The sequence below is a fragment of the Carassius gibelio genome, chromosome A3 (genome assembly GCF_023724105.1).
Source record: "Carassius gibelio isolate Cgi1373 ecotype wild population from Czech Republic chromosome A3, carGib1.2-hapl.c, whole genome shotgun sequence".
Taxonomy (NCBI): domain Eukaryota; kingdom Metazoa; phylum Chordata; class Actinopteri; order Cypriniformes; family Cyprinidae; genus Carassius; species Carassius gibelio.
Genome location: NC_068373.1, coordinates 8394039 through 8419224, shown reverse-complemented (window position 1 = coordinate 8419224; position 25186 = coordinate 8394039). Strand labels below are relative to the sequence as shown.

Sequence of the window (25186 nt, the reverse complement as noted above, 5' to 3'; positions counted from 1 at the left end):
CCTGTTCAGAGGGACTGTCAGCCACGTAAAAAAAGTTAACCGCTTTAATCATTTGTGGATTAATGCGTATTGGTGACACGAACCATTTAAAGTGCCAACCCTTTAAAGTTTGAGCATATTGTTTTTAAACTGCAATTGATTAAATAAAAACAAAGTAGTTGATATGCTGTGTTGTTTTGGTTGTTGAGTAGCAGTAATATGCAGTTATTAGCCGTCTCCACTGTATTTTTTGTTGGTTTTCATGATACCCCCCTTGAAATGACCAGGACCCCCCATTGCCCCCCCAATCAAAATTGTCTGGAGCCGCCGCTGAGCTCCAGTAAACTCACTCTGGTGTGTCTGATCAATCACATGTCTGGGGCTTTTGCTGATGTGCGCTGGCTTGTGAACGGGAACTCAGTTACTGAAGGCGTCTTCACTGGATCTGCTGAACAGCAGCCTGATAAGAAATTCAAGATGAGCAGTTATTTAACCCTTGAGAGCTCAGAGTGGGACAAAGACACACAGCTGACATGTGAAGCATCTGCTGCCTCCAAAACCACCAGAAAAAGCATCAAGAAATCTGACTGCAGTGACTGAACTGCTTGATCTCCTCTTGATTTAAGTGATAGCATTTCAATTTGTTCACATAGACTAAAGCTTTAAATATTAAAAATAAAGTTCCTTAGTTGCATAATCCAGAGGGGTAAACAGTCCAGGCAGGGGTCGAAACCAAAACATCCATCCACATAAAAACAAGACACGAAGACAAGGCAAGGCAAGACAAGGCAAGGCAAGGATGACGGACATGAAATAACCTAACATTAAACAAGGACTCCGTAACATAGACTAAGACAGACTGGGTATTTATACACAGAAGGATAATGGGGAAACAGGAGACAGGTGGGGGGAACAATCAATTACGCAACAAGGAGGAAGGTGACCATATAAGGGAACAGGAAGTGATCTGGGACAGACACCGTGAGAAGGAGGACATCTAGTGGAACCCCGGGGAACAACAACCCAGACACTGTGACAGTACCCCCCCTCTACGGAGCGGCTCCCAGACGCTCCAAGACGAAACACAACACAGAGACCAGGAGGGAGGCGGACAGGTGGAGGCTCAGGGGGAGGGACGGAGGGCCGGGAAAGGAACACATGGGGGACAAACACCAGAAATGTAACCATAAAACAGGGATACCAGGAGGGAGGAGGACTGGAGGAGGTTCAGGGGGAGGGAAGGAGGGCCAGACAAACTAAAGGGAACAGACAGAAACATAACAGAACTCAAAAAACACAAAACAGAAGTCCATGAAGGACATGTTGAGGCGTCCACCAGGGCGGAGCAGATGACCACCACAGCCATGTGGTCAAGGCCAGAGCCCTCCAGGGCGGAGCGGAAGACCACCACGACCTTGTGGTCAAAGTCAGAGTCCCCCAGGGCGGAGCGGACGACCACCACAGCCGTGTGGTCACCGCCAGAGTCCCCCAGGGCGGAGCGGACGACCACCACGTCCTCGTGGTCACCGCCAGAGTCCCCCAGGGCGGAGCGGACGACCACCACATCCTCGTGGTCACCGCCTCAGCCTCCAGAACGGCATCGATCACCACATCGGGAACGACCTCGGGCACCGCCTCGGGAACGGCATCGGGCACCGCCTCGGGAACGGCATCGGGCACCGCCTCGGGAACGGCATCGGGCACCGCCTCGGCCTCTCGAACAGCAGCGAGCACCTCCCCGGGAACAGCCTCGGCCTCGGGAACAGCATCGGGCACCGCCTCGGGAACTGCATCGGGCACCGCCTCGGCCTCTCGAACAGCAGCGAGCACCTCCTCGGGAACAGCCTCGGCCTCGGGAACTGCATCGGGCACCGCCTCGGGCACCGCATCGGGCACCGCCTCGGGAACAGCATCGAGCACCGCCTCGGGAACAGCATCGGGCACCGCCTCGGGAACTGCATCGGGCACCGCCTCGGCCTCTCGAACAGCAGCGAGCACCTCCTCGGGAACAACCTCAGCCTTGGGAACAGCATCGGGCGCCGCCTCGGGAACAGCATCGGGCACCGCCTCGGGGACTGCATCGGGCACCGCCTCGGGGACTGCATCGGGCACCGCCTCGGGGACCGCATCGGGCACCGCCTCGGGGACCGCATCGGGCACCGCCTCGGGAACCGCATCGGGCACCGCCTCGGGGACTGCATCGGGCACCGCCTCGGCCTCTCGAACAGCAGCGAGCACCTCCTCGGGAACAGCCTCGGCCTCGGGAACAGCATCGGGCATCGCCTCGGGAACTCGGGAACCGCATCGGGCACCGCCTCGGGAACTCGGGAACCGCATCGGGCACCGCCTCGGCCTCCAGAACGGCAACGGACTGTGCCTCGGCATCGGGAACAGCATCGAGCCTCGCGGAACAGCGTCGGGCACCGCCCCGATCTCCAGAACAGCGTTGGGTTTCGCTTCGACCTCTGGAACAGCATCGGGCCTCGCCTCAGCCTCTGGAACAGCATTGGGCACCGCCTCGGCCTCGGGCCCCACTTCGACCTCCAGAACAGCATCGGGCACCGCCTCGACCTCTGAAACAGCATTGGGCACCGTCCGCTATGGCGAGAAGGAGGCTCTAATCCATCCCAAAGAAGCCCCGGATCGAAGGGAGGCCATGGTTGAGAGTGATGCCGAGTCTCCTCTCGACCACTCCCTCCTCGGCGACCTCCCCTGGTCCCCCGAAAAACCACCAGGCGAGTTCCTTCAAAACCGCCGCTGTCCCGCTCTGTGGCTGGGGATGAAGCATGGGCAGACATACCTGCTGGTTCTCTGTTTGACGGAGAACTTCTGTCACGTTACGAGACGCTTGAAAGACGGCGAGAGAACCAATTGCAGGTAAGTAATATTTATTCAAGGGATAATCCAGAGGGGTAAACAGTCCAGGCAGGGGTCGAAACCAAAACATCCATCCACATAAAGACAAGACAAGACAAGACAAGACAAGACAAGACAAGACAAGACAAGACAAGACAAGACAAGACAAGACAAGACAAGACAAGGATGACGGACATGAAATAGCCTAACATTAAACAAGGACTCCGTAACATAGACTAAGACAGACTGGGTATTTATACACAGAAGGATAATGGGGAAACAGGAGACAGGTGGGGGGAACAATCAATTACGCAACAAGGAGGAAGGTGACCATATAAGGGAACAGGAAGTGATCTGGGACAGACACCGTGAGAAGGAGGACATCTAGTGGAACCCCGGGGAACAACAACCCCGACACTGTGACACTTATAATCAGCTCTGTGTAAATGATCAGTTTTTCTGAGATCTTTTTATGTTCATCCAACCAGACGAGTGCATAACAACAAATGTTCAGGGTTCCTCTTACAAAAGACACAGTTCAGTATGTTTGAAGATGTACAATAAGTGTGATTAGTATTTTAATAAATGCGTTTATGTAAATGAACGGTCTGTTAGTCATTCGGTGATGATTCTTGATGATGTATATGATAATGAATGAAGATGATGATGTCACTGAGAAGCTCCTCCCTCTTTATTCTCTTCAGTCTCTTAAAGCTCATCTCTGATCGCTCTCTTGTGTTCAGTCTGTACTCATCACACACTCGCAACATGCTGTCAGTCTTCATCCTCCTCATCATCACATCATCATGTAAGACATCACCAGACTGTAGTTAAAGATGCTCATGAATATGTTCGATGTAAGTATTGTGTATCAGTGATGCTGTGTGTTTATTCTGCAGGTGTCAGTGGAGCGACTGTAGTGACTCAGACTCCTCCATTAATCACAGTCAGTAAAGGAGAAACGCTCTCGTTGGTCTGTAACACAGGCAGCTCAACTGATGGGGGACGCTGGTATAAACAGGTCACAGGAGAAAAGCCTCAGTTTGTTTTAAACTCTTACCACAGCTGGAGCTCTCCTAAATATGGATCTGGATTCTCCTCGTCTAAATTTACAGTGTCTTATCCAACCCAGTCAGACTGTCATCTGTCAATCAGTGATGTGGATGTGGATGATTCTGCAGTCTATTACTGTCACACATGGGACGACTCTGCTAAAGAGCACGTATCACAGTGATTTACAGCATGACAAAAACCTCCTCACTGCTCAAAATCACTTCTGCTTCTAGACCACAGATGAAAAACAGGAAGCATTTTCAGTATCTCATGCTCTTATCAAACTAAATTATGGACGACCACTTAATTTAGATAATGTGAAAATTATTTGCTCACTTGTAAAAGACTTTGTTAACTTTTGTACATACAGTATGTACCATCACATACATTGAACAATACCTGTATTGTACATTCAACTTTGTACATTGACTGATATTCATATACATCTCCACCCTCCCCATCCACTTTGGTAGACACTGATCCTCCTCCAGATATTCCTAGTCTAAGCAACCAACTGGGAAAACAGATTGCTCAACATCCAGGATATCCTCAACTTCCAAGTACTTCAGTTTTCCACTCCATGTCCACATTGCATCACAGAACTCCACAGGGATCCAGTGTAAGTTTTTCTTCCACATCACCTGCACCTGCTGGCAGCCGTCCTGTCCAAGGCCAAACCAGGGAGCAAGGACCATATCTTCTGCAATTGTGCACCTCATCTGAATTTTCATCTTCAGCAACACAACATGATTTACCTGATTTACTTTCCTATACTCCTGGCAAAGAAATGCAACATCTTATTACCCAACTACAAGGGAAAAGCCTCTTTAAATGTCAAAGAAACAAGAAAAGGCTGTGAATGAAGTCACCTATGAAATGAAAAAAAAAATGACTTTCCACACTGGCAGGCAACTGGATGCCTTGATTGATAAAATAGAGTTCAATCATTACCATGTCTCCACCTTAACTGTAACGAAACAACATGAGGAAACAGAAACTGACAGTTAATTCAAGACACCAAAGTGATGCTGACAGATAAAATACACAAAACTGAATCTACTTTGTGTACTGAATTGTGTGGATGGTAGTTTAGAGAGCTGGAGTTACAGCAGGACCACCCAAATAATTCTTCAAAAAGATCAGGATCAACTTTCTGCAGAAGTTGCCAGAGGTACCAAAAAAAATAAAAAAAACTTCTTGCCATTGCACCTCCCCACCGATGCTGACATTTTGGACAATTTCCATCCAGTCCCATACGGTACAGCACAAGACTGGTGGGAGGTCACCAGAACTTAACCATAACCACCTGGGAGGAATTTGGAAAGGCTTTTTTTCTGAGTTCTGTAGTCTGTACCTGAACCTAAGGAGAAACAGAGACAATTTGAGATTTTGCTTTCACCTTTGCAAACGTTGGAAACCAGTCTTAACAGAAGCAGAAGTGGTAAAACGGATTCTCAAAAACATAAAACCTCACCTGGCCTGTCATTTACGTAGTCGCATCAATACAGTGGAAGAACTTGTAAAGTTGGATCATCAGCTGGAGAAAGACTATGAGCAAAAACTGCAGTGTGGAACTTGTGTGAATCGACAGTCATTTCCAGATGTGCCACAAAAGCCGACTAACAGAACTGCTGACAAATTGTTTTCTGTATGGTGCTGGAGATGTAAAGGATACAACACTCCAGGAAACTGTCCACACTATTCTTCCAGTAAAAACCAGTCTGAAAAGCCACATCATTTATGTAGCAACTAAAGGTCATTTCAGCACTCTAAACGTGTTAGTTAACCAGCAATGCTTTAACAGCTGCTACCACACCTACACCTAAACCACAAACCAAATCTAAGAAATTAACTTCAACTTCTCCTCCCACTCCAATCATCCTGACACAATTAGACACAAATATTTGCCATGCCAGAAGATTTTTTTCCAAGATGTTTAGCTAATGAAAACATCCATTATGATGTGGATGAGAACCAATGGCCAAATCCACAAGGCACATACAAATTCACAAGACCTTTGAAATTCCATTTGACATTTTACTGTTTTTTACTATAATTTTTGCAATAATAACAGAACTTTCATGTCATTTCAGAACTTTAGACCAATCACTGAACTAAAATAACTGGTTCAAAATTACACAACTTAACATTAAAGTATTACAATTTCAAAATATTACATCTGAATGGTGTGTGTATACAGGTCCTTCTCAAAAAATTAGCATATTGTGAAAAAGTTCATTATTTTCCATAATGTAATGATAAAAATTAAACTTTCATATATTTTAGATTCATTGCACACCAACTGAAATATTTCATGTCTTTTATTGTTTTAATACTGATGATTTTGGCATACAGCAACCCAGTCTCATATAAAAACGTACCCTGACTACGTTGATCCAAAGTGCAAAACGTAGAGGGGTTACAATAATGGCCCTTGAATTGTATGACTGTTACGTTTTTTTGCCAATTCTTTTCCTATTGTTTAGCGTCCAAGTCACGTGACTTTCAAGATTCCGACCGTGAGAACACAAAAACATGGCGGACATTTCTCTCATTTTTAGTGAAAAAAATCAATATTTTGAGTTAGTCTCTGCATAAAAATAAGTTTTGATTACATTTCTAGCGAGAAATATATATTTTATTTTCAGAATATTCACTCAGTGGATGTACATAATCACTCGCTTGTTCGTTGTTGCGAAGATTTTTCTGATTTCGCCAGAATAACGTGAAACTGCAACCTTTTGGTTGCTATGGACGCTGCTATCGCCTAGCATAGCTGTGGCCCCAGATTCCACATACTCTTCCTTGCGATTTCGCTCCGTCTGACAGACCAAACCCCTGCCCACTATATGCGTTTCGTCTGAGGTTGATTTGCTGAACAACACATTAATCCGTGGCAGCGGGAGAAACTAATGTTGACAAAGTGACGAGTTACGATCAGTCCGCTGTTTTTAATTTTGACATCTACCGGAACACCGGAACCTCCGTGCATTTTTTTATGGTTATTATTGTCCTCTGGCATGGTTTTAATATTGTTGTTCATATTTTCCTTCTCATTTTAATGTTTCTCTTTGTATTTTTTTTTTTTTTTTTTTTTTTTTGATGTATGGCATAATAAAAAAAATAAAAAAATAATAACCTCCGTGCATTTGTGTGGTGCGATCTCATTGGTGGGTGTTGGGTGTTGACGCGTCAAGGCCCCACGAAGAAGAAGAAGAAGAAGAAGAAGAAGAAGAAGACGAAGAATACGAGGGAAAATAAGCAGGGAAAGTTAGACAAGGAGGAAAAAAAAGCGTGGAAAATTAACTTGACCAAGCTGAAAATGAATCACCTTGACCCCGAAGATGCCATATTCCTGGTTGATGCATTCCTGGATGAGTGCAAGGTAAATAACATCTCAGTTGTGGAAAAAGTATACGAATTACATACTAATTACAATGTCTAAGACCATAATAGGCTCTGAGGTATAGCAGGGAAGAAGTATCAATGTGCAAAATTGCAACACTCCAAACAAAGTGCAACTATACAGTACCAGGTTAAATGTCTTTATTCAAATGCAAGCTATAGTGCTGAGCTGAGTTCACACGTTAGAGCCAGTGAGAGTTTAATTCAATATTCTGTCAAAACATTTAACTTTCTTTTCTATTTTTCAATGAAGAACGGGTTTTCTAGACAGGGCCACAACCGTTAGACTGAATTTTTACAATGTAATATTATAACATTGATTTTATAATGAGATGTTTATAGGTGGTGATAACCTTGGTGGGTGGTGGTTTATTCTGTGGCTTAATTGTTTATTTAGGTGGATCAGCATGGACAAACTAAAGGAGGTTCAAAACAATCCACAAAGTTGTGTGTTTGGCCTGATGAGGACAAAGATGGTCAACCTCTGCCAAAAAGATGTAGAGCTGGAGAGAAACGAAAGCGAGATTCAGCTACTGGTTGGTTTTTTGTCTGTTTTTTATCATTAGTTGCATTCATTATTTATTGAGCAAGTTCTAAATTGATATTTATATTTTTGCAGTTTCTTCAGCAAGCGTTAAAAGCGTGTCCTGTGCTCCGTCTACCAGCACAACTGAAGACACAGTGATCATCGAAAATTTTGGTTTTTTTCCCTTAATACTTTTTTCCACATTTGTTATGTGGTAATTGCCCAGATTTAACAATGCCTTCTTCCATTTTCATTTTCAGACTCCCTCATTCAAGATGTCCGAGAACTCTTGGGAAGTGGTGATGAACAGTCTTTCCCCACAGAGTGGAGTAACAGGCAAACTACCTCTCTGGAGAATTGGACAGTAATGAGGCCCTTCATGGTGAACAATATGTTGTCATCTGAGAAGCCCAAGGAGGGGGTTTGCCATCACTGTGGACACAAGGCTGCAGTAGTGATGTGTAGGGACTGTTTACCACGATCACTCTACTGCACAGCCTGTGACCTTTCCACACATGAGGCCCTGGTGCTTCATAACAGAGCATCCATGGTGGAGGGGTTCTTCAGACAACTGCAGCCATCCACTTTTGTTCAGCAGCACGAGGGAGGGAAATTCTCCTATCATGAAAAAGGTGGTTTTTAAGTCTCAGGTTATATAGGCTGTTTTACATTTTACACAAATCCTGGTTTACTCCAACAAACATGCTGGATTAAGTTGTGTTTGATAGAAACAACACCCTCTCTGTTGAGTTTTGGGTTCCATTTACTCTAATATGTAAACTAATTCTGCTTTTTAGATTGCATGTTACCAATCGTTCCTCCCTGCTGCGACTGCTCCACTGGGCAAACAAGCTTTTCCAAGGGAAAGCCAGTTATTTTAATTGGAATGAATGGTAAAAATTTTTTTTTATTATTTCTTCATATTGTGTTTTTTGTTTCTTGTGAACAAGAGATAATTGTTTTTGTCTGAAATTTCAGGAAGATACAACCTCTTCCTTCCATCAGTAAACTGCTCCTGTGGAAAAACCTTGCCAGTGACCATAAGTGATCTGGTTGAAAGTGGTTACTGGCCAGCCACTGTCAATTTTGAGACCTTGTACATGGTGGACTTGTTCACCACGTATGAGGATCTAAAAATCACTGCCCCAGGGATGTCCAGACAAGCTTTTGTCAGCATGCTCGAGTGTCGTACAAAACTCTTCGGGCGAGTGAGTGGACTCATCATTTAGTTATCCTGTTTGGATCACCTTTTAGAGATTCATAGAACAGATTCATTGTTAGGACTTGTTGTTACAATCCCCAAAGTTTCAGCACATATTTCTTGACAGAGCCCTTTCTTCATCATGACCACAGTCTAAAGCCAACCTTCGACACAGTTACTTACTTTTTTGTTTTTCACTTTTGCTCTAAGAGTGGTAAGATTTGTGGGGACACAATGCAGAGGGCCTTCCTCGAATGGGCCTATGCCAAATTTGAGGTTGACAAGCTGTCTCAGGTCCAGCATTTTCAGTGCCCTGCATGCACACCATCCATGTTGGCAGTTGCAGTGGATGGGAACCGCAAATTATATCGTTTCAAAAGCCAACCAGGGTGTGTAACATTCATGTACAATGAAATGCTAGTATGCCAACAAATTACTTTTATACAGTAAATTTAACCCACATCTATATATTTCTTTCAAGACCTGATGGGTTTTTTGATGGAGTCTTTTTGGCCAATGATGCTGATGTGTCCTCCTTTGTTGATTACATCCATGAAACAACTGGACATGTAAGCTAAATTTATATTTCATGTGTAACACCACAATTTTACATTTTTATGAATGCTTGCCAGTTTTTTCCCCAAAATTTAAACATTATTTGGTTTGCATCAAATGCCATAATACCATGATCTTTTTAAGAATCCAGGGAAAGGGAGATGTGGTGCGGGTCAGTGGACCGCAGCACGAGAGTCTGCCAACAAGTCTGGAAGCAAACTAGACGAGGAAGGTGTTGAAGTTGCTGTCTGCCGTCATGGGGTTTTGCTCAAGGGACTGAATATGTTCCGTGGAGAAATATTTGCATACCCATTATATCTCCAGAAACAGCTAGCTTCACAGACCGTCCAGTTTTTTTGCTCTGATGTGGTCTGCAAATATTGGCCATATCTGCAGAAAGTTGTGGGCCACTGTCCAGAGTTGGAGGACTTGCTGAACATGCGCCCATTTCTCTCCATCATGCATGCAAAAGCGCATTCATGGATGTGTGAGGTAATAATGACAATTAGATGTATTACTTACCATTTGCAACACACATTATGATTGTCTTTCCTCTGCCCCTACTTGTTGTTTTCCAAATTATAACATTTAAATGTGTTTCAGTTAAAATGGGGGGGACGCAATCAAGAAGGAGCTGGAACAACAATCGGGGAGGAGGTTGAACAGGTTAACAGCTTCCTCTCTCGAGCAGCCATATGTTCCAAGTACATGTCAAAAGCCGGTAAGCATTTTTCATGTAAAGTTGTGTCCAAATTGAGACCAAGTGGTTTTAACACTAATGCTCGGCCTTTGCTTTTTAGAGTTCCATGCATAGGTGCTCCCTTAGAAAACAACTGTCTAGTCAGCACTTTTACACTGATCAGGATTCTCTTAATAATAATTTAACTTCTGACACGTTAATTAATTGTATGATTATTTCCAGGTTTATGTGACAATATTAGAGAATGATCAATGTAGTATCTGACCTGTGGTCCTCACTGTGAACCTAAATTACTGTACATACATTGTGTGTCAAGTTCGCACAGACATGCTAACTATCCAGGCAAGTGGCTGGAACAAGCGAAAGGCAGAAAACCTTGACCGGACACTGGCCAAAAGATACATCAAGGTACAACTAGGAAAATATGTATAATAACATTTTTGTTGTTTTTAAATTCTCAGCATTTGTTAACAAGGATATTTCTTTTGGATAGACTGTACAAAGGATTGCAGAGGCAACAAAGGACCTGGAGAAACTCACAACTGAGTTATCTCTACAGCAAGACACAGTCCAGCAGTGGGTGTCTGATGTGCAGCAGTGGACCTCAGGTACTTTGAAAAAATTATTTGATGCGATATTTTAAGAATCATAGGGCATCTGAAAATAGGCTGATTGTAAACTGAAATTGGCATTAATCAATTTGTTTGTTGTCGTCCAAAGGAGCAACAATCCAAAATGACCTGCAGAGGACCATCGAGGGGCTATATTTGGGCATCAAACAGCGAAAATTTCAGCTGTATCGTCAGTCTGGTGAGAGCAGAAAAGGCCGCTAGTAATGCAGATTTGTGAAAAATGAATTCACTACTGATTTATACATAGTAAAAATAGCAAAGCCTTTTATTTAAAAAAAAAACATCTTTTGAAATAGATTTACTACAAGTCAGGGCAGCATACTGAAAAACTGTCAAAATCATAATAAGGTTGAGTGCAATATCCAAATATTTCCAATATTTCTGCATAGTGCAGAGATATCCTGACCTACCAATTTTGTACTCTATTTAAAATAAAAAAAAGTAGATTCTGAAAAAAAAAAATTTTTCACAATTTTTCAAATGATTATGAAACTTGTTAAGCAAAAATTATCACACAACATCTGTCACAATAATCATAAAACATACACACATATTGTGAAGTCTTACTTTGTATGGTGCTTTTGTGTAGTGATCGTGTGAATGTACACTCATTTTGTGTTTCTCATTGTAGGTGGGAACAAGCGAAGGCATCAACTGAGAAGAAAGATTGCTGTTGAGAAGAAAGCCTTGGAAGTTGCCATCAATGACCACAATGCTACTGTGGGGGAAGTTGAAAAACTGCCTCCTCCCAATGAACTCCTGGCTGTGGACAACTACTCCTGGCCATGGGAATGTAAGTACTTCCCCTGAAATGCACTGAATACAAATTGTTTGATTCACACATCTTGATGTAAATATGGAATCCGATGTAAAAAAAAATGTTAAGACACTTGGGCAATACGCAAAAAAAAAGAATGCAGTAATTTGTAAATGGATGTGATCAGACCCCTTCGCGAAGCGCTGATGTTCTATCTCATCCTGTCAGGGTTTATTTCTCTATTGTAGTAGCAAAACATCTTCTGTCCCAATATTTTTATAGGAGGTTATAAGATAACACTTTGATGTAATGTATTGCAGGTCATGGTGATATGGAGCGAAAAAAAAATGTTTTTGACAAGGTAATGCTGCTGGCTAGACTAAAAGAAGAAGAATTTATTGTGGTTCGCGAAGTCAAGCAGCACATGGAGTACATGAGGAGTGTTGCTGGACTGATCGAAGAGTTTACCTTTCAGCTGACTGAAGACATCACTGGGAAATGTAAGGACAACACATAGGAAGTCTCTTTCTTCTATTTGCTTCTCTGGTAACCATTGGCTCATTTCTTTATATTTTAATGTCACATTCTCAGGCAGTACAGAGGGCTTAATGGAGAAAGGACGTGAAGGACTACTCTGTGTGCTGAAGAGAAGATTGCGTGAAGTTGAAGCACAACTGGCTAAAGCACGCACAACATACAAATGTATTCTTGGACTGCAAACATTGCCCTTAGATGACTTTTCTGAAGAGGAAGACTCAGAGAATACTTCCTCAACTGATGAGGAACTGGGAGAGTAGTTATTAGGGAGATGATGTGTTTACATTGTGTTGAACCCAAACGTCAGTGCTGTAATAACTTGTATGTGAAACCTGAGGTTATTTTACTGCTGTTGTAATATTTCTTTGTGTTTAGAGCATGTACTGCAAATTCCTCTGATACTGTAAAAACCCATAATGTTAGCCCATTAGTCCCCACCCTCTGCCCCAACCCAATCACTGGTGATTCACAACTGTCAAACATGACAAATTACCTTTGTTTTTTATAGCATTACTTTTTTGGTCAAAATGTATTGCGCATCCCTACATAGCTTCACTATAGTTTGTATATAGTGTACCTACTGTAGTTTACATAGCCTATTGTATTTTTACTCTCTCCAACAGTGTGCTATTCCAGCTTATGTTTCCACGTTAGTATAGTATATCAATACTCACTCACTCTCACACACTCACTCGCTCAAACAACCACACACACAAACACACTCACTCGCTCACACACACACTCACACACACATACATACATACACTCACTCTCACACACACTCTCACTCTCTCGTTCACACACGCGCACACACACACACACACACACCCCTACCTTTCTAAATATATATAATCTTTATTTTGTACAGGGCATAGTCTCTTAGCTCTAGAAAGCCTACTTTATTAATTTCACCCAGTAAAATGAACTGTTGTTTCAACTATAGTCATGTCTCTTTTGTTTGATTCATGAATAGTTTTCATTTAAGTCAGTTTACTGTTTTATCCCATTGTGTGAGTTGTTCCTTTCAAGTAAGTAGTATTAAGCCTATATTCTATATTCTTCATATTCATGATGCTGTCAACTGCTCACGTGGGGAAGGTGACTGCCGCTGGACGAGGCGGCCAATCACAGCGAACTGATTGACATCCAGGCTAGGACTGCAGGCGCTTTATGCAGACATAACAGCTGTCAAGCGGAAATGTCAGAGGGGAAATGTCAATTCTTTCGCAAACTGTGTGATTGTTAAACTTTCCAAAAAATTTGTTTTGTGTCTCAATCATGTGACTCTCGAGGTTCCTGTCGGGAAAACAAAAACGGCGGACATTAAGTGGAAAATTAAATATCTCTTGTCTTAATTATATTTGTGTTTTATAACGCAGCACTAACGTTACAGTAGATTGACATCAAATAACGGTTTCAATAATCACGCCTTCAGTTATGAAAAATAAATGTGTGTGTGTTCTTTTTTTTTACATTTTTGATAAGGAAAGTAGCAACATTGTCCATGGCCGTTACTATGGAGATTAGGACAGTCCGCTTTGCGTTACGTGAGCAGAGCAGTTGGCGCGCTGGTCTCATGTTTTAGTTAAACTATCGTCATTAAACAAACATTTTTGTCCTCTTTTAGCAAAGATCATATACATGCAGTATAATTATTTATTAGTCAGTTTGTGATATTTGATATATTGGGTAGATATATGTTTTTACAACCCTACCACAACCCTAAAACGGAAGAACTACAACTGGGGTGCTGATGTCAACACAATTACTGAAGAGGGGTCTATGGAGTTGTAGTTTTTTTTAAAACACTGGGTTTTTCTTAAAATTGGAAGTTGTAAATACTTAATTGGTGGCATTCCAGGGATTTTAGGGGATATCAAACAAATTTTTGGCATCAGACTTTAAATATTGTCTTGTTCACACCCCCCTCCCCACCACATCCCTTTGTGACTATGCTGAATTTATAACCCATGTCAACATCTTTCTATTACAGTTTGTCTCATGTATGTAACCCTTTTTGTCCCATAATTATAAGCCTTCAAATATGCCCTGTGGTTAAGGTTCAAAGGTCAATATCTCAAAGCAGGAATAATATAGAACCTTTAGATTGATATATGTTACTCTCCAGGTCAAGACCTTTCCATAGATGTATTTGGTTAAGCTCTATGACAAAGTTAAAAAAAAAAATCACATTTTGGACATGTACCCTAACAGCCTCTGGTTCAGAGAGCACTTTGAGGGCTTCAAGTGTGTGTGTGTGTGTGTGTGTGTGTGCGTGTGTGCAGGGGCATCAGACTAGGGGTAAAACCAGTACTGATTACAAGGGCCCCAAAGGAAGAGAGGGTCCTTGAAAAGTCTGGAATATATTTTATTTTACCTGGATATTTTTAGGGAGGCCCATCAGGACTGCATAGGGCCCGGGATCTTGTGCAACGCCCCTGTGTGTGTGTGTGTTGAAATTATGATCAAAATGAGGATTGTTTGAGATTTTTTTTTATCTTTATGATTATGGAGGGTTTTATGCCAGGATGAACACAGTCATTCAAATCATTTATATATGCCACAGCAAATAGGCTACACAATGCATCTAATGATATAGTTAGATTTAAGTAGACAAGAAAAGTGTTTGCAGTGCTTTATTGGATGGCATGGTTCACTAGTATATAACTCTCTCTCACACACGCACGAGCACACACATACACACACTTGGATATGTGGTTTACGGGGACTCTCCATTTTTTTTTTTTTTTTACACCATTTAGTATGGTTTTTTAAAGCGGTATGGTTTATGAGGACACAGATGTCCTCACAAACCATGTTTTCGTTGTAATACCCATGTCATTATGCAAATTTGTGTCCTCATAAACCATATACAAAAACACACACACACACACACACACACACTAACAGCAGGCCCTGACAGGAGGGGACAGAGTAAAGGTACACAGGACCTACAATTTCCACACTTTTATCAGCCCCCGGTCTTCTATTAGTCCAGTGGACCCGAACATCCTGTGTGTAATATAAATGTGGTGTTCAGTGTGTGGCCATTGAAAATGTGTTCAAATATATTTTCTATTGTAAATATTGTATTTATTTGTAAGTCGCTTTGGACAAAAGCATCTGCTAAAGGATTAAATAAATATATATTCTTCACAGAAAATGAGCCAAGGCCAAAGTGTCTGAGTTTGAACAAATAATTAATCGTATCATTTTTATTTTGATAAAAAATGAAAACGGGTCCAACAGACCCGAACACCATACAATGGTTAAATGTAACTGTCACAAAAGTGGCATCACGTTTTTACGTGTGGGCAACGTAGCTCTGAGAGGTCATTGATTGACATGTGGGTTGCCCTATCACAGAGGCACAGAGGTCAGCAGATTGACAAGTGAGTGGGGGGGGGGGGGGGGGTCCGCTCTTTCCGCCACCCAGCATTCATACTAGTGATGGGAAGTTCGGCTCTTTTGGCTCAGCTTCCAAAGAAGATCCGGCTCTTTCGACTCCTGAATGGGTCTTAATTTAGGATTTTTTGCAGAGCTTTGTTTTACCATAATTTTGCAAATATTAATGGTTTGTGTGTTGAAAACCCTTTCATGTGCAGTATTTTTTATGAGAATCATTATAATTGCTTACATTCTGTGCATTTATTTTGTTACAAAACCAGTCTTTTGTTTAATATTTAAAACAAAAATTTTATTGCACAAATTAACAACAAAACCGCAAATAAATCCACATAACTAGAACCAAACTCAAGCAAACAGATTTAATGTCCTCAGTGAAGATTGGCATTCAAAAAAAATCAGATGCCTCAGCTTTGATGGACTGATCATATTTCTTTTTTCTGTGATTATCTGCCCTGTTTTTTTTTAGATTCTCTCTGAAGGAACAGATGTTGCCACAATACACACAGTCTCCCCTCCATTAACGTTGTTACGACTCGTTAACTTGCAGTGGAATGCCGCTTCACTTCACCCCCCTCTCTGTTTTTACATAATGTTATGATCCCATATACTCACATCTGATTGGCCTCGATGCGATTGCTGACCAATCAAAACAAAGTTCTGCCTTGAGGTAAGCAGCCAAAGGAAAAACATTTTTGGAGCCGGCTCTCAATCGAAGCGAACCGGTTCTTCTGATTCACTACAAAGCATCGGCTCTCAGAGCCGCATCTTTTGCGCATGACCCATCAATAATTCATACTGTACATCCTCAAAGGTAGGTAATGAATACACGTAGTGATATCAACATATGCTTACGGAACCGGGATAATAAAGTTAGTTAGCGCTGTCTAAGCCATCATTCGTTAATTATTTATCACCATGAATTTATAGGGATGTGTCCAAGGACATAGGGGTTTATCCAGCATTAACGTATATTAGCCTACCCATTTAACGTTAGCTGCAGTTGGCGGCAATGTGCTAATCGAGTTCAGAATGATAAGTTGAAAACTTTATTGATTCCAAATTCATGTCACTGCAGCAGAACAGTCAACTGCATCAATATTTTTTCCGTGGCCGGATAATTTCATACGTCTTTTATTAATGGCCCGCGGTAAATCGCACTCCCACCACTCACTCATACTACAAATCCCAAAATGCACTGCAATAGCTTACACACAGGTCATTAAAACGGCTCAAGCGCAGAAATGTATAGTCATTTAAACGCAAAATAAACTACATCGATATTAATGATATCTCGTGCTGTATCGCGTTTGAAAATATGAAACACACATGAAGTGTTGATATCTGACACTAGCCTACTGATAATGCTGAAATAGTCCAAATTACAAATATTTGTAATGTAACACTTAAATAAGGCAGTTCCTATGTCTCTTTGGTTATTAAATGTTGATTGTTTTATATTCTAGTTTTAAGATGCCACGAGTGTCAACAATAACAACCTGTGTGGGCTGCAAAGCAGCTATTGGTGTGGCCACCAAGACCTGCAAATATTGCCAGTCTGTACAGCCAAGAAAGCAAAGACTGGCAAAAAAACTTAAGAATTTTGAGGACAGAAAGGAGAAGTGGTTAAAAAACCAAACCAAAAACCAAACCACCTCTCATGTTATTGATGAGGCATCTGTCTTGGTATGTGTTTAACGTCTGTAGCCCACAATGTTTAAGACATTTATAATTGCCTATATTTCTGTGTGTGTATATATATATATATATATATATATATATATATATATATATATATATATATATATATATATATATATATATATATATATATATATATAGTCTTCATTGGAAAGAAAACAAAGAAACAGAAAACCTGGTCCGCACAAGTCCTCCAGCCAAAATGGCAGCTGTCAGACCATTCTGCAAAATGCCTGGACAGGATGAAGGCTCTTTATGAACTGTTAATTGATGGTAAGTGTGTGCGATTATTTAAAATCTTACTCCATAGTCAACATAAAAATAAATGTGACAGCAATTACAGTTGTGGATTTTCTTGGTACCGCTGTCACAGGGCAAACCACAGTGGGCCAAAAATAGCTATTCATTTGTTGCTTCATCAAATTTGGTCTTTGCTTTATCCAATAGGTGTTTCTTTTAGTTTCTTTTGTTTAATAAAAAATGTTTCTACTTTCAGAGTCTTACATATTAATATATAAATATATATATCATCTTTGACTTTGGGAAACACTGGTCAGCCTTTTTTTTATTTTCTGATGGTTTATGGACCAAACAACTTATTGATTCATTGAAAAGATTATGAAAATAACAGTTGTTTGCAGACCTAGTTTCTTTTACTAGTCAGTGAGCCACATAGCTCACTGATTTGTCTGCTATACATAGCAAAATAGTCAACAGCAAGAGGCATTGCTCAATTCAACTTCAAAAAACTATAAACACATATCTCCACTTCACATGAGATAATGAGATCCTACAATTTGCACCAGAGTACAAAATCAGCCTCACCTCAGTTCTACAGAGAGCATAGAGTCCATAGGGCAGCATTTATAGACAGAAGAATACAAAAGACAAATGTACTGGACATTTCCTTATGGAGCACAGTCCATGCTAGAAAAAAGGGGACCTTTGTTCTTATTACAGGAGGTGAATAATTTCCTCTTTTTGTACCATTTAGGTTGTACTAACCAGCAGCCCGCCACCGGTCCTCCTCCCATCCAGTCCACCACCAGTCCTCCTCCTCCTCCCATCCAGTCCATCACCAGTCCTCCTCCTCCTCCCATCCAGTCCATCCCCAGTCCTCCTCCCATCCAGTCCATCACCAGTCCTCCTCCTCCTCCCATCCAGTCCATCCCCAGTCCTCCTCCCATCCAGTCCATCACCAGTCCTCCTCCAATCCAGTCCACCATCCAGCTCACCACCAGTCCTCCCATCCTACCCCTCACAGAACCACCTCAGCAGAAACGAAGTAAGTTATGTTGATATTTTCAAATAGCATATAAATCATTATTCAATTGCTAGTCATCTTTTTTGTCATATGTTGTTTAATCACGGTATACATGATAACCATGTTAAACATTTAATCTGTCTCTCCTTCTTAAACTGAAACAATACTCTAAACAAGGAAATGTATTTAAATTTGAAAAAAAGAAAAAAATCCAATGACCGATTAGTGTGAGGTGACTTTTGAGGTGTTATACCAGTAACTACTGTAATATGTAGGTCTGGATAACTTGCCTTTCAAATATTACTAAAGGGAAATATAACATTTTTAAAATTCTGCCAGGAAGATTGACAGATGCTGAAGCAAAAACAAACTTTTGGCAAGTGAATTACTGAAGTGGTATCAGCCACAATGTGCCACTAGAACAGCTTCAATCTATATAGGAACTGATGATGATGGAGAGCACTGTTGCACATCCAAGGTCTGCTGTAGGTGTTTGGTGACTCATTTTTAGCTGTATAGGATTCACTTCAGTCTACTGTGCATATGGACAAGCTCAGTATGTGCACACACACACATCAAAATACATGGCTGTAACAATTAACATCCTATGCTGGTTTCTGTTAAGTAAGGGATAATGTATAGCGAGGCGGTTGTTATAGCGAATACAACCACGACAGGCTGATCGGGTCTACCAAAATGGCTACCTACCAAATAAATAAATAATTTTTACACAAAATATTGGTTTAAAAAAGGAGTTTATTGATTTTAAAATGATTGTATTGCTTCCGTTAAAGAACACCGTGTCCATGGGAACGCTCTGTTTTTCCATGGCAACGGTGTGTAATACTTATCAGTGGTCTGTTATCAAGAAATAACATTCTACATTAGAATTTAACCAAACCATGTAATAATAAATGATAATCAACTCAAAATATGTGTAACTTAGCAAGCTTTCATATTCTGTGGGGAGCGTGGATTCATGTCATCGTAATCAATTTCTTATTTCTCAGTTTGTTTATATGTGTTTATACACTTATAAATTAGGCCCCTGATGATCATAAAAAACCCTATTCCAGTGGAGTTCCTATGTTCAATGAATTTACAATGAAGACAAGATATTTAATGTTCAAACTGAAAAGCTTTACTGTTTGTTTACAAAGATTCTCTCATTTTGAATGTCATGGGGCATGGGTATGCCATGGACACTAACACACCCCCATGGCTTTTGAACTTAGCACTGATAACAATCTGGGTGGTCCTTTTCCTCTTTATCCCGAGGTACACAACGTCCATGATTTCAAAAATCTATTTCAAATGCGGACAGCACTCATAGCACTTGTAGTAGCGACAAACTGTGTTAACTGACAATTGTTTTCCAAAGTGTTCCTGAGCCCACATTAATATCCTTTACAGTAGTGATTCCCACCATCACATAACATCCCCAGAAGGCTCAGTCATTCACAACCAAGGATGACTTGCTCGTGAATGAATTCCGGGGATGCCCCTTTTATGCCTAATCATGACACTCACGTGTTTCCAATGAACCTGTTCACCTGTGGAATGTTCCAAACATTCCCAGTCTTGATTCTGTCCCAGGTTTTTAGGAGTATGTTGCAGGGCTCAAATTCAAAATGAGTTAATATTAGCTAAAAAACAATAAAGTTTTTCAGCTTGTCTTTGTAGAGTATTCAATTTAATATAGGTTGAAAATGATTTGCAAATAGTTGTATTATGTTTTTATTTTCGTTTTACAGTTGACCAAGCTTCATTGAAACTGGGGTTTGTAAAACCCATTGAATCAGATTGACAAAATCTTCATACTTAGTAATTCATTCTGTGAGACACTGTGGTCTGTGAATTGAAGTCTGGAAGACAATTTTTTTAATTTGTGTAGGAGGAACTACATTCATTGTCTTTTCCTTCAATTGGTCACCTGTGTGTACATCTTGTAGTCTATAACCCTTGGTAGAGCGAAGAAGTGACCATACAGCATATGGTTAAACAATTTCCATGAATTTCAATGAGTGCCTATCTATATCTTTCCAATTGTAATGTGATATTATATATTTGTTATTGGAATAAAGGTATTTAGACCAGTATTCATTGTAATAACAGCTACATTTCCTTAATCTCAACAGATATGTCTGCAAACAATAAAAAGAAGCAGCAGAATTCTGCAGCCTCAGACATGTCTACAAGGAAGAAACTGAGGGGGAAAAAATCACCCAAAGGTTATTAAGCTTTCCTAGATTTACATTTCACCATTTCAAATCAGATTTCAAATAAAGTGATTATTTTACCCTAGCCAGATGTACGTAAGTCATAAATATATCATGTGTTGCCTGTCAAAATAATTTTTTAATTAATTGATGAAGATGTATGAGGTCAAACTCATGTACTTTTTTTGCTCTTTTAGAATGTAACCATGGTATCCTAGAAGGGGAACCTTACTACCCAGTGAAGAGGGTGATCCGCTGCAAAATGCAGAAGGTTAGCTTTACAATAATTAAAAGTCTTAGATGTACTCAGTGGAATTGCAGCACCCCAACTGGAAACCCCTTAACCACATAACTTTGATGTTTTTTCAGGGGATCCAAATGAAGTTGGTGGAATGGGAGCCCTGTTCACTCTGGTATGTACAATTTATCATAGTTTTGATTGGAATAACCTAATTCTTAGCACTTCAAAACTTAAAGTAATATCCTTAGATTGTATTTGTGGGTGGCTGTGGCTCAGTGTGTCGAAGTGTCCTTGGGCACTCTTCGAGAGAGTTGCACATCTAATGCTGGCTATTTCACATGCAAGGATGTCAGTCAATGAAATAATCCATGCCATGGGACCTTTAAGGCAGATAAACCTGACTGCCATAATTGAAAGACATATGTTGAACATAAGAACCAATTTATTCTGAGCAAAAGGGGAGGTCTTTCATGACCAAATTTTCAAGACTAATATTGTGCAGCAAATTGCAGAGGTCTTTTACAATGGATACCTTCAGAGCAGAGGTATATGATTTCAAATAACCGGCTACACCGTAGGTAATGCATATTCAAACCTTAACCAAAATATTACCATAGGCAGGGAATTTACTGTTATCAGGTTACTGTAAGTTTATAAACCTACTGAATGAAGGGGTGGCTTGCTGTTCCTCATTGCCCTTAACCTTGTCATGTTTGTTTTGAATTTAATTCATGGCTGATGTAAAGACCTAAATTAATAACAATCTCTTTTTATTACAGTGGGGAAACTTGGCCGCCACAGTGGGTGACGGAGGAGAACACCACAAATTAAGGAAATGTTCAATCCCATTGTTTTGTTCCATAAGCTATGTGTATGTTGTTTACAGTATATTAAAAAAATTAAAATTCAAAAGCCTGAAAAGCCACTTTGTTGCAACCAGAGAACACATGCTGTTTTTACAAAAGCTTGACAGATCATCTCTCTCCTTCACACATAGATGATAGATAGATAGATATTGCATACTTCAAATAATATAAATAAAATTAATTCACCTCCATGCAGAGAAAAACTTGATAATACACCAGAAATAAGTTATTACCACTGATCTTTAATATAGATCAGTGGTTATTACTAAGACCAGACACGTGGTGGCAGCACTGAATATGTCATAAGAAACGTCATCACATCAGTGGAACACTGCCTGGATATTTATTGAAATATTATGCTCGAGGAGTAATACCACAAATAACACGCCAGTCCATATTCTTGGACTAACAATGATTCCAAACTAAAAAAAGTACTTCTTTTTTGTAACTCGTCACTTTGTCAACATTAGTTTCTCCCGCTGCCACCTCAGACGAAACCATAGACTGTAAAAAAATATGGACGTAGTGTCCATGACGTCACCCATAGACTCCTCGGTTTTGAAGCCTAAAGTGTGCAGAGCGGGCCGTTGCCATCTTGGCAGCGCGTCACCGCGTGACTCTCCCGGATAATCGAAAATGGGCAAAAAGGCGGGAGCTGATTGCTGAAGCCACGCCCACCTATCGCGACGGCATTGTCAGCAGCGGCAATCCACCTGTCACTCAAGTGGCCACGCCCTTAATTATGCAGAACTTTAAGGCTTAATATAATTTAAACGGATGAGTTATAAAAAAAATCACCCCCCTCACAGTTGTCATGAAGGGCAAAATTAGCAATGTAGACCAAAATAATTTTTTGAACCAGGCTGTAAACGTTTTTTTCTGCTGTAAAGTTGAATTTTAACACGAGGAGTCTATGGGAATGACTCCCTTCTGCAACCAGCCTCAAGCGGCCGGTCGATGAATTGCAGTTTTAGTCACTTCTTTATTGGCTTCACGAGAGAGAGCGTGAGGTTGCCGCTCGGAAGAAACGCATATAGTGGGCAGGGGTTTGATCTGTCAGACGGAGCGAAATCGCAAGGAAGAGTATGTGGAATCTGGGGCCACAGCTATGCTAGGCGATAGCAGCGTCCATAGCAACCAAAACGTTGCAGTTTCACGTTATTCTGGCGAAATCAGAAAAATCTTCGCAACAACGAACAAGCGAGTGATTATGTACATTCACTGAGTGAATATTCTGAAAATAAAATACATATTTCTCGCTAGAAATGTAATCAAAACTTATTTTTATGCAGAGACTAACTCAAAATATTGATTTTTTTCACTAAAAATGAGAGAAATGTCCGCCATGTTTTTTTGTTCTCACGGTCGGAATCTTGAAAGTCACGTGACTTGGACGCTAAACAATAGGAAAAGAATTGGCAAAAAAAAAACGTAACAGTCATACAATTCAAGGGCCATTATTGTAACCCCTCTACGTTTTGCACTTTGGACCAACGTAGTCAGGGTACGTTTTTATATGAGACTGGGTTGCATACAGCTCATGAAAACCCAAAATTCCTATTTCAAAAAATTAGCATATTTCATCCGACCAATAAAAGAAAAGTGTTTTTAATACAAAAAAAGTCAACCTTCAAATAATTATGTTCAGTTATGCACTCAATACTTGTTCGGGAATCCTTTTGCAGAAATGACTGCTTCAATGCGGCGTGGCATGGAGGCAATCAGCCTGTGGCACTGCTGAGGTGTTATGGAGGCCCAGGATGCTTCGATAGTGGCCTTAAGCTCATCCAGAGTGTTGGGTCTTGCGTCTCAAAACTTTCTCTTCATAATATCCCACAGATTCTCTATGGGGTTCAGGTCAGGAGAGTTGGCAGGCCAATTGAGCACAGTAATACCATGGTCAGTAAACCATTTACCAGTGGTTTTGGCACTGTGAGCAGGTGCCAGGTCGTGCTGAAAAACGAAATCTTCATCTCCATAAAGCTGTTCAGCAGATGGAAGCATGAAGTGCTCCACAATCTCCTGATAGCTAGCTGCATTGACCCTGCCCTTGATAAAACACAGTGGACCAACACCAGCAGCTGACATGGCACCCCAGACCATCACTGACTGTGGGTACTTGACAATGGACTTCAGGCATTTTGGCATTTCCTTCTCCCCAGTCTTCCTCCAGACTCTGGCACCTTGATTTACGAATGACATGCAAAATTTGCTTTCATCCGACCACTGAGCAACAGTCCAGTGCTGCTTCTCTGTAGCCCATTTCCTGCACACGCCTGTGCACGGTGGCTCTGGATGTTTCTACTCCAGACTCAGTCCACTGCTTCTGCAGGTCCCCCAAGGTCTGGAATCGGTCCTTCTCCACAATCTTCCTCAGGGTCCGGTCACCTCTTCTCGTTGTGCAGCGTTTTTTGCCAAACATTTTCCTTCCCACAGACTTCCCACTGAGGTGCCTTGATACAGCACTCTGGGAACAGCCTATTCGTTCAGAAATTTCTTTCTTTGTCTTACCCTCTCGCTTGAGGGTGTCAATGATGGCTTTCTGGACAGCAGTCAGGTCGGCAGTCTTATCCATGATTGCGGTTTTGAGTAATGAACCAGGCTGGGAGTTTTTAAAAGCCTCAGGAATCTTTTGCAGGTGTTTAGAGTTTATTAGTTGATTCAGATGATTATGTTAAAAGCTCATTTAGAGAACGTTTTCATCATATGCTAATTTTTTGAGATAAGAATTTTGGGTTTTCAAAATCATCAGTATTAAAACAATAAAAAACCTGAAATATTTCAGTTGGTGTACAATGAATCTAAAATATATGAAAGTTTAATTTTTATCATTACATTATGGAAAATAATGAACTTTTTCACAATATGCATTTTTTTTAGAAGGACCTGTACATTTCATTACATTGATCTAACTATCAATTGATACAACTGCTAAAAATCTTACATAACTGTTGCATTACTCTTGAAGCATAGTTTTACTGAAAAATTATGAACAATATTAAATGTCTAGATTATGGAAGTGGAGCAACCTACAGTAGTATGTTTAGGTATAATCAGTTTCAAGATGCCTGTTGATGGGGAAAAAAAAAAAATATATATATATATATATATATATATATATATATATATAATTCCCCAAAATGTTATATTATTGTTATCAGTATTAGTTTTCCCTGCAATACGGTAAATCTCTTTTTCAGGTAATAGAGTTGGAAGCTGATGAAAGCCATTCATATTTTTGGATAAGGCAGGCTTTAACCTGGCCATGACATGGAGGAGAGGTTGAAAG

At 40.8% G+C, this 25186-nt stretch overlaps 2 protein-coding genes and 1 gene segment (V, D, J or C); all 3 read left to right on the top strand.

The window, feature by feature from the left end:
* LOC127941073 (immunoglobulin lambda-1 light chain) overlaps window positions 1-25186 on the top strand; it is a 98185-nt gene that overhangs the window by 62909 nt on the left and 10090 nt on the right. The window lies entirely within an intron of this gene.
* On the top strand, window positions 3508-4997 carry LOC127941125 (T cell receptor beta variable 29-1-like). The segment is given in 2 exon segments: window positions 3508-3643; window positions 3735-4997. Coding segments are annotated over 2 exon segments (375 nt in total).
* LOC127941009 (uncharacterized) lies at window positions 7167-13107 on the top strand. Its single transcript, XM_052536177.1, has 16 exons — window positions 7167-7273; window positions 7691-7829; window positions 7913-7993; window positions 8080-8451; window positions 8617-8712; window positions 8798-9027; window positions 9231-9409; window positions 9502-9589; window positions 9720-10067; window positions 10179-10296; window positions 10592-10683; window positions 10769-10883; window positions 10996-11085; window positions 11539-11700; window positions 11985-12164; window positions 12256-13107. The coding sequence occupies exons 1-16, from the start codon at window positions 7211-7213 to the stop codon at window positions 12459-12461; spliced, it is 2559 nt and encodes an 852-aa protein (XP_052392137.1). The 5' UTR covers window positions 7167-7210; the 3' UTR covers window positions 12462-13107.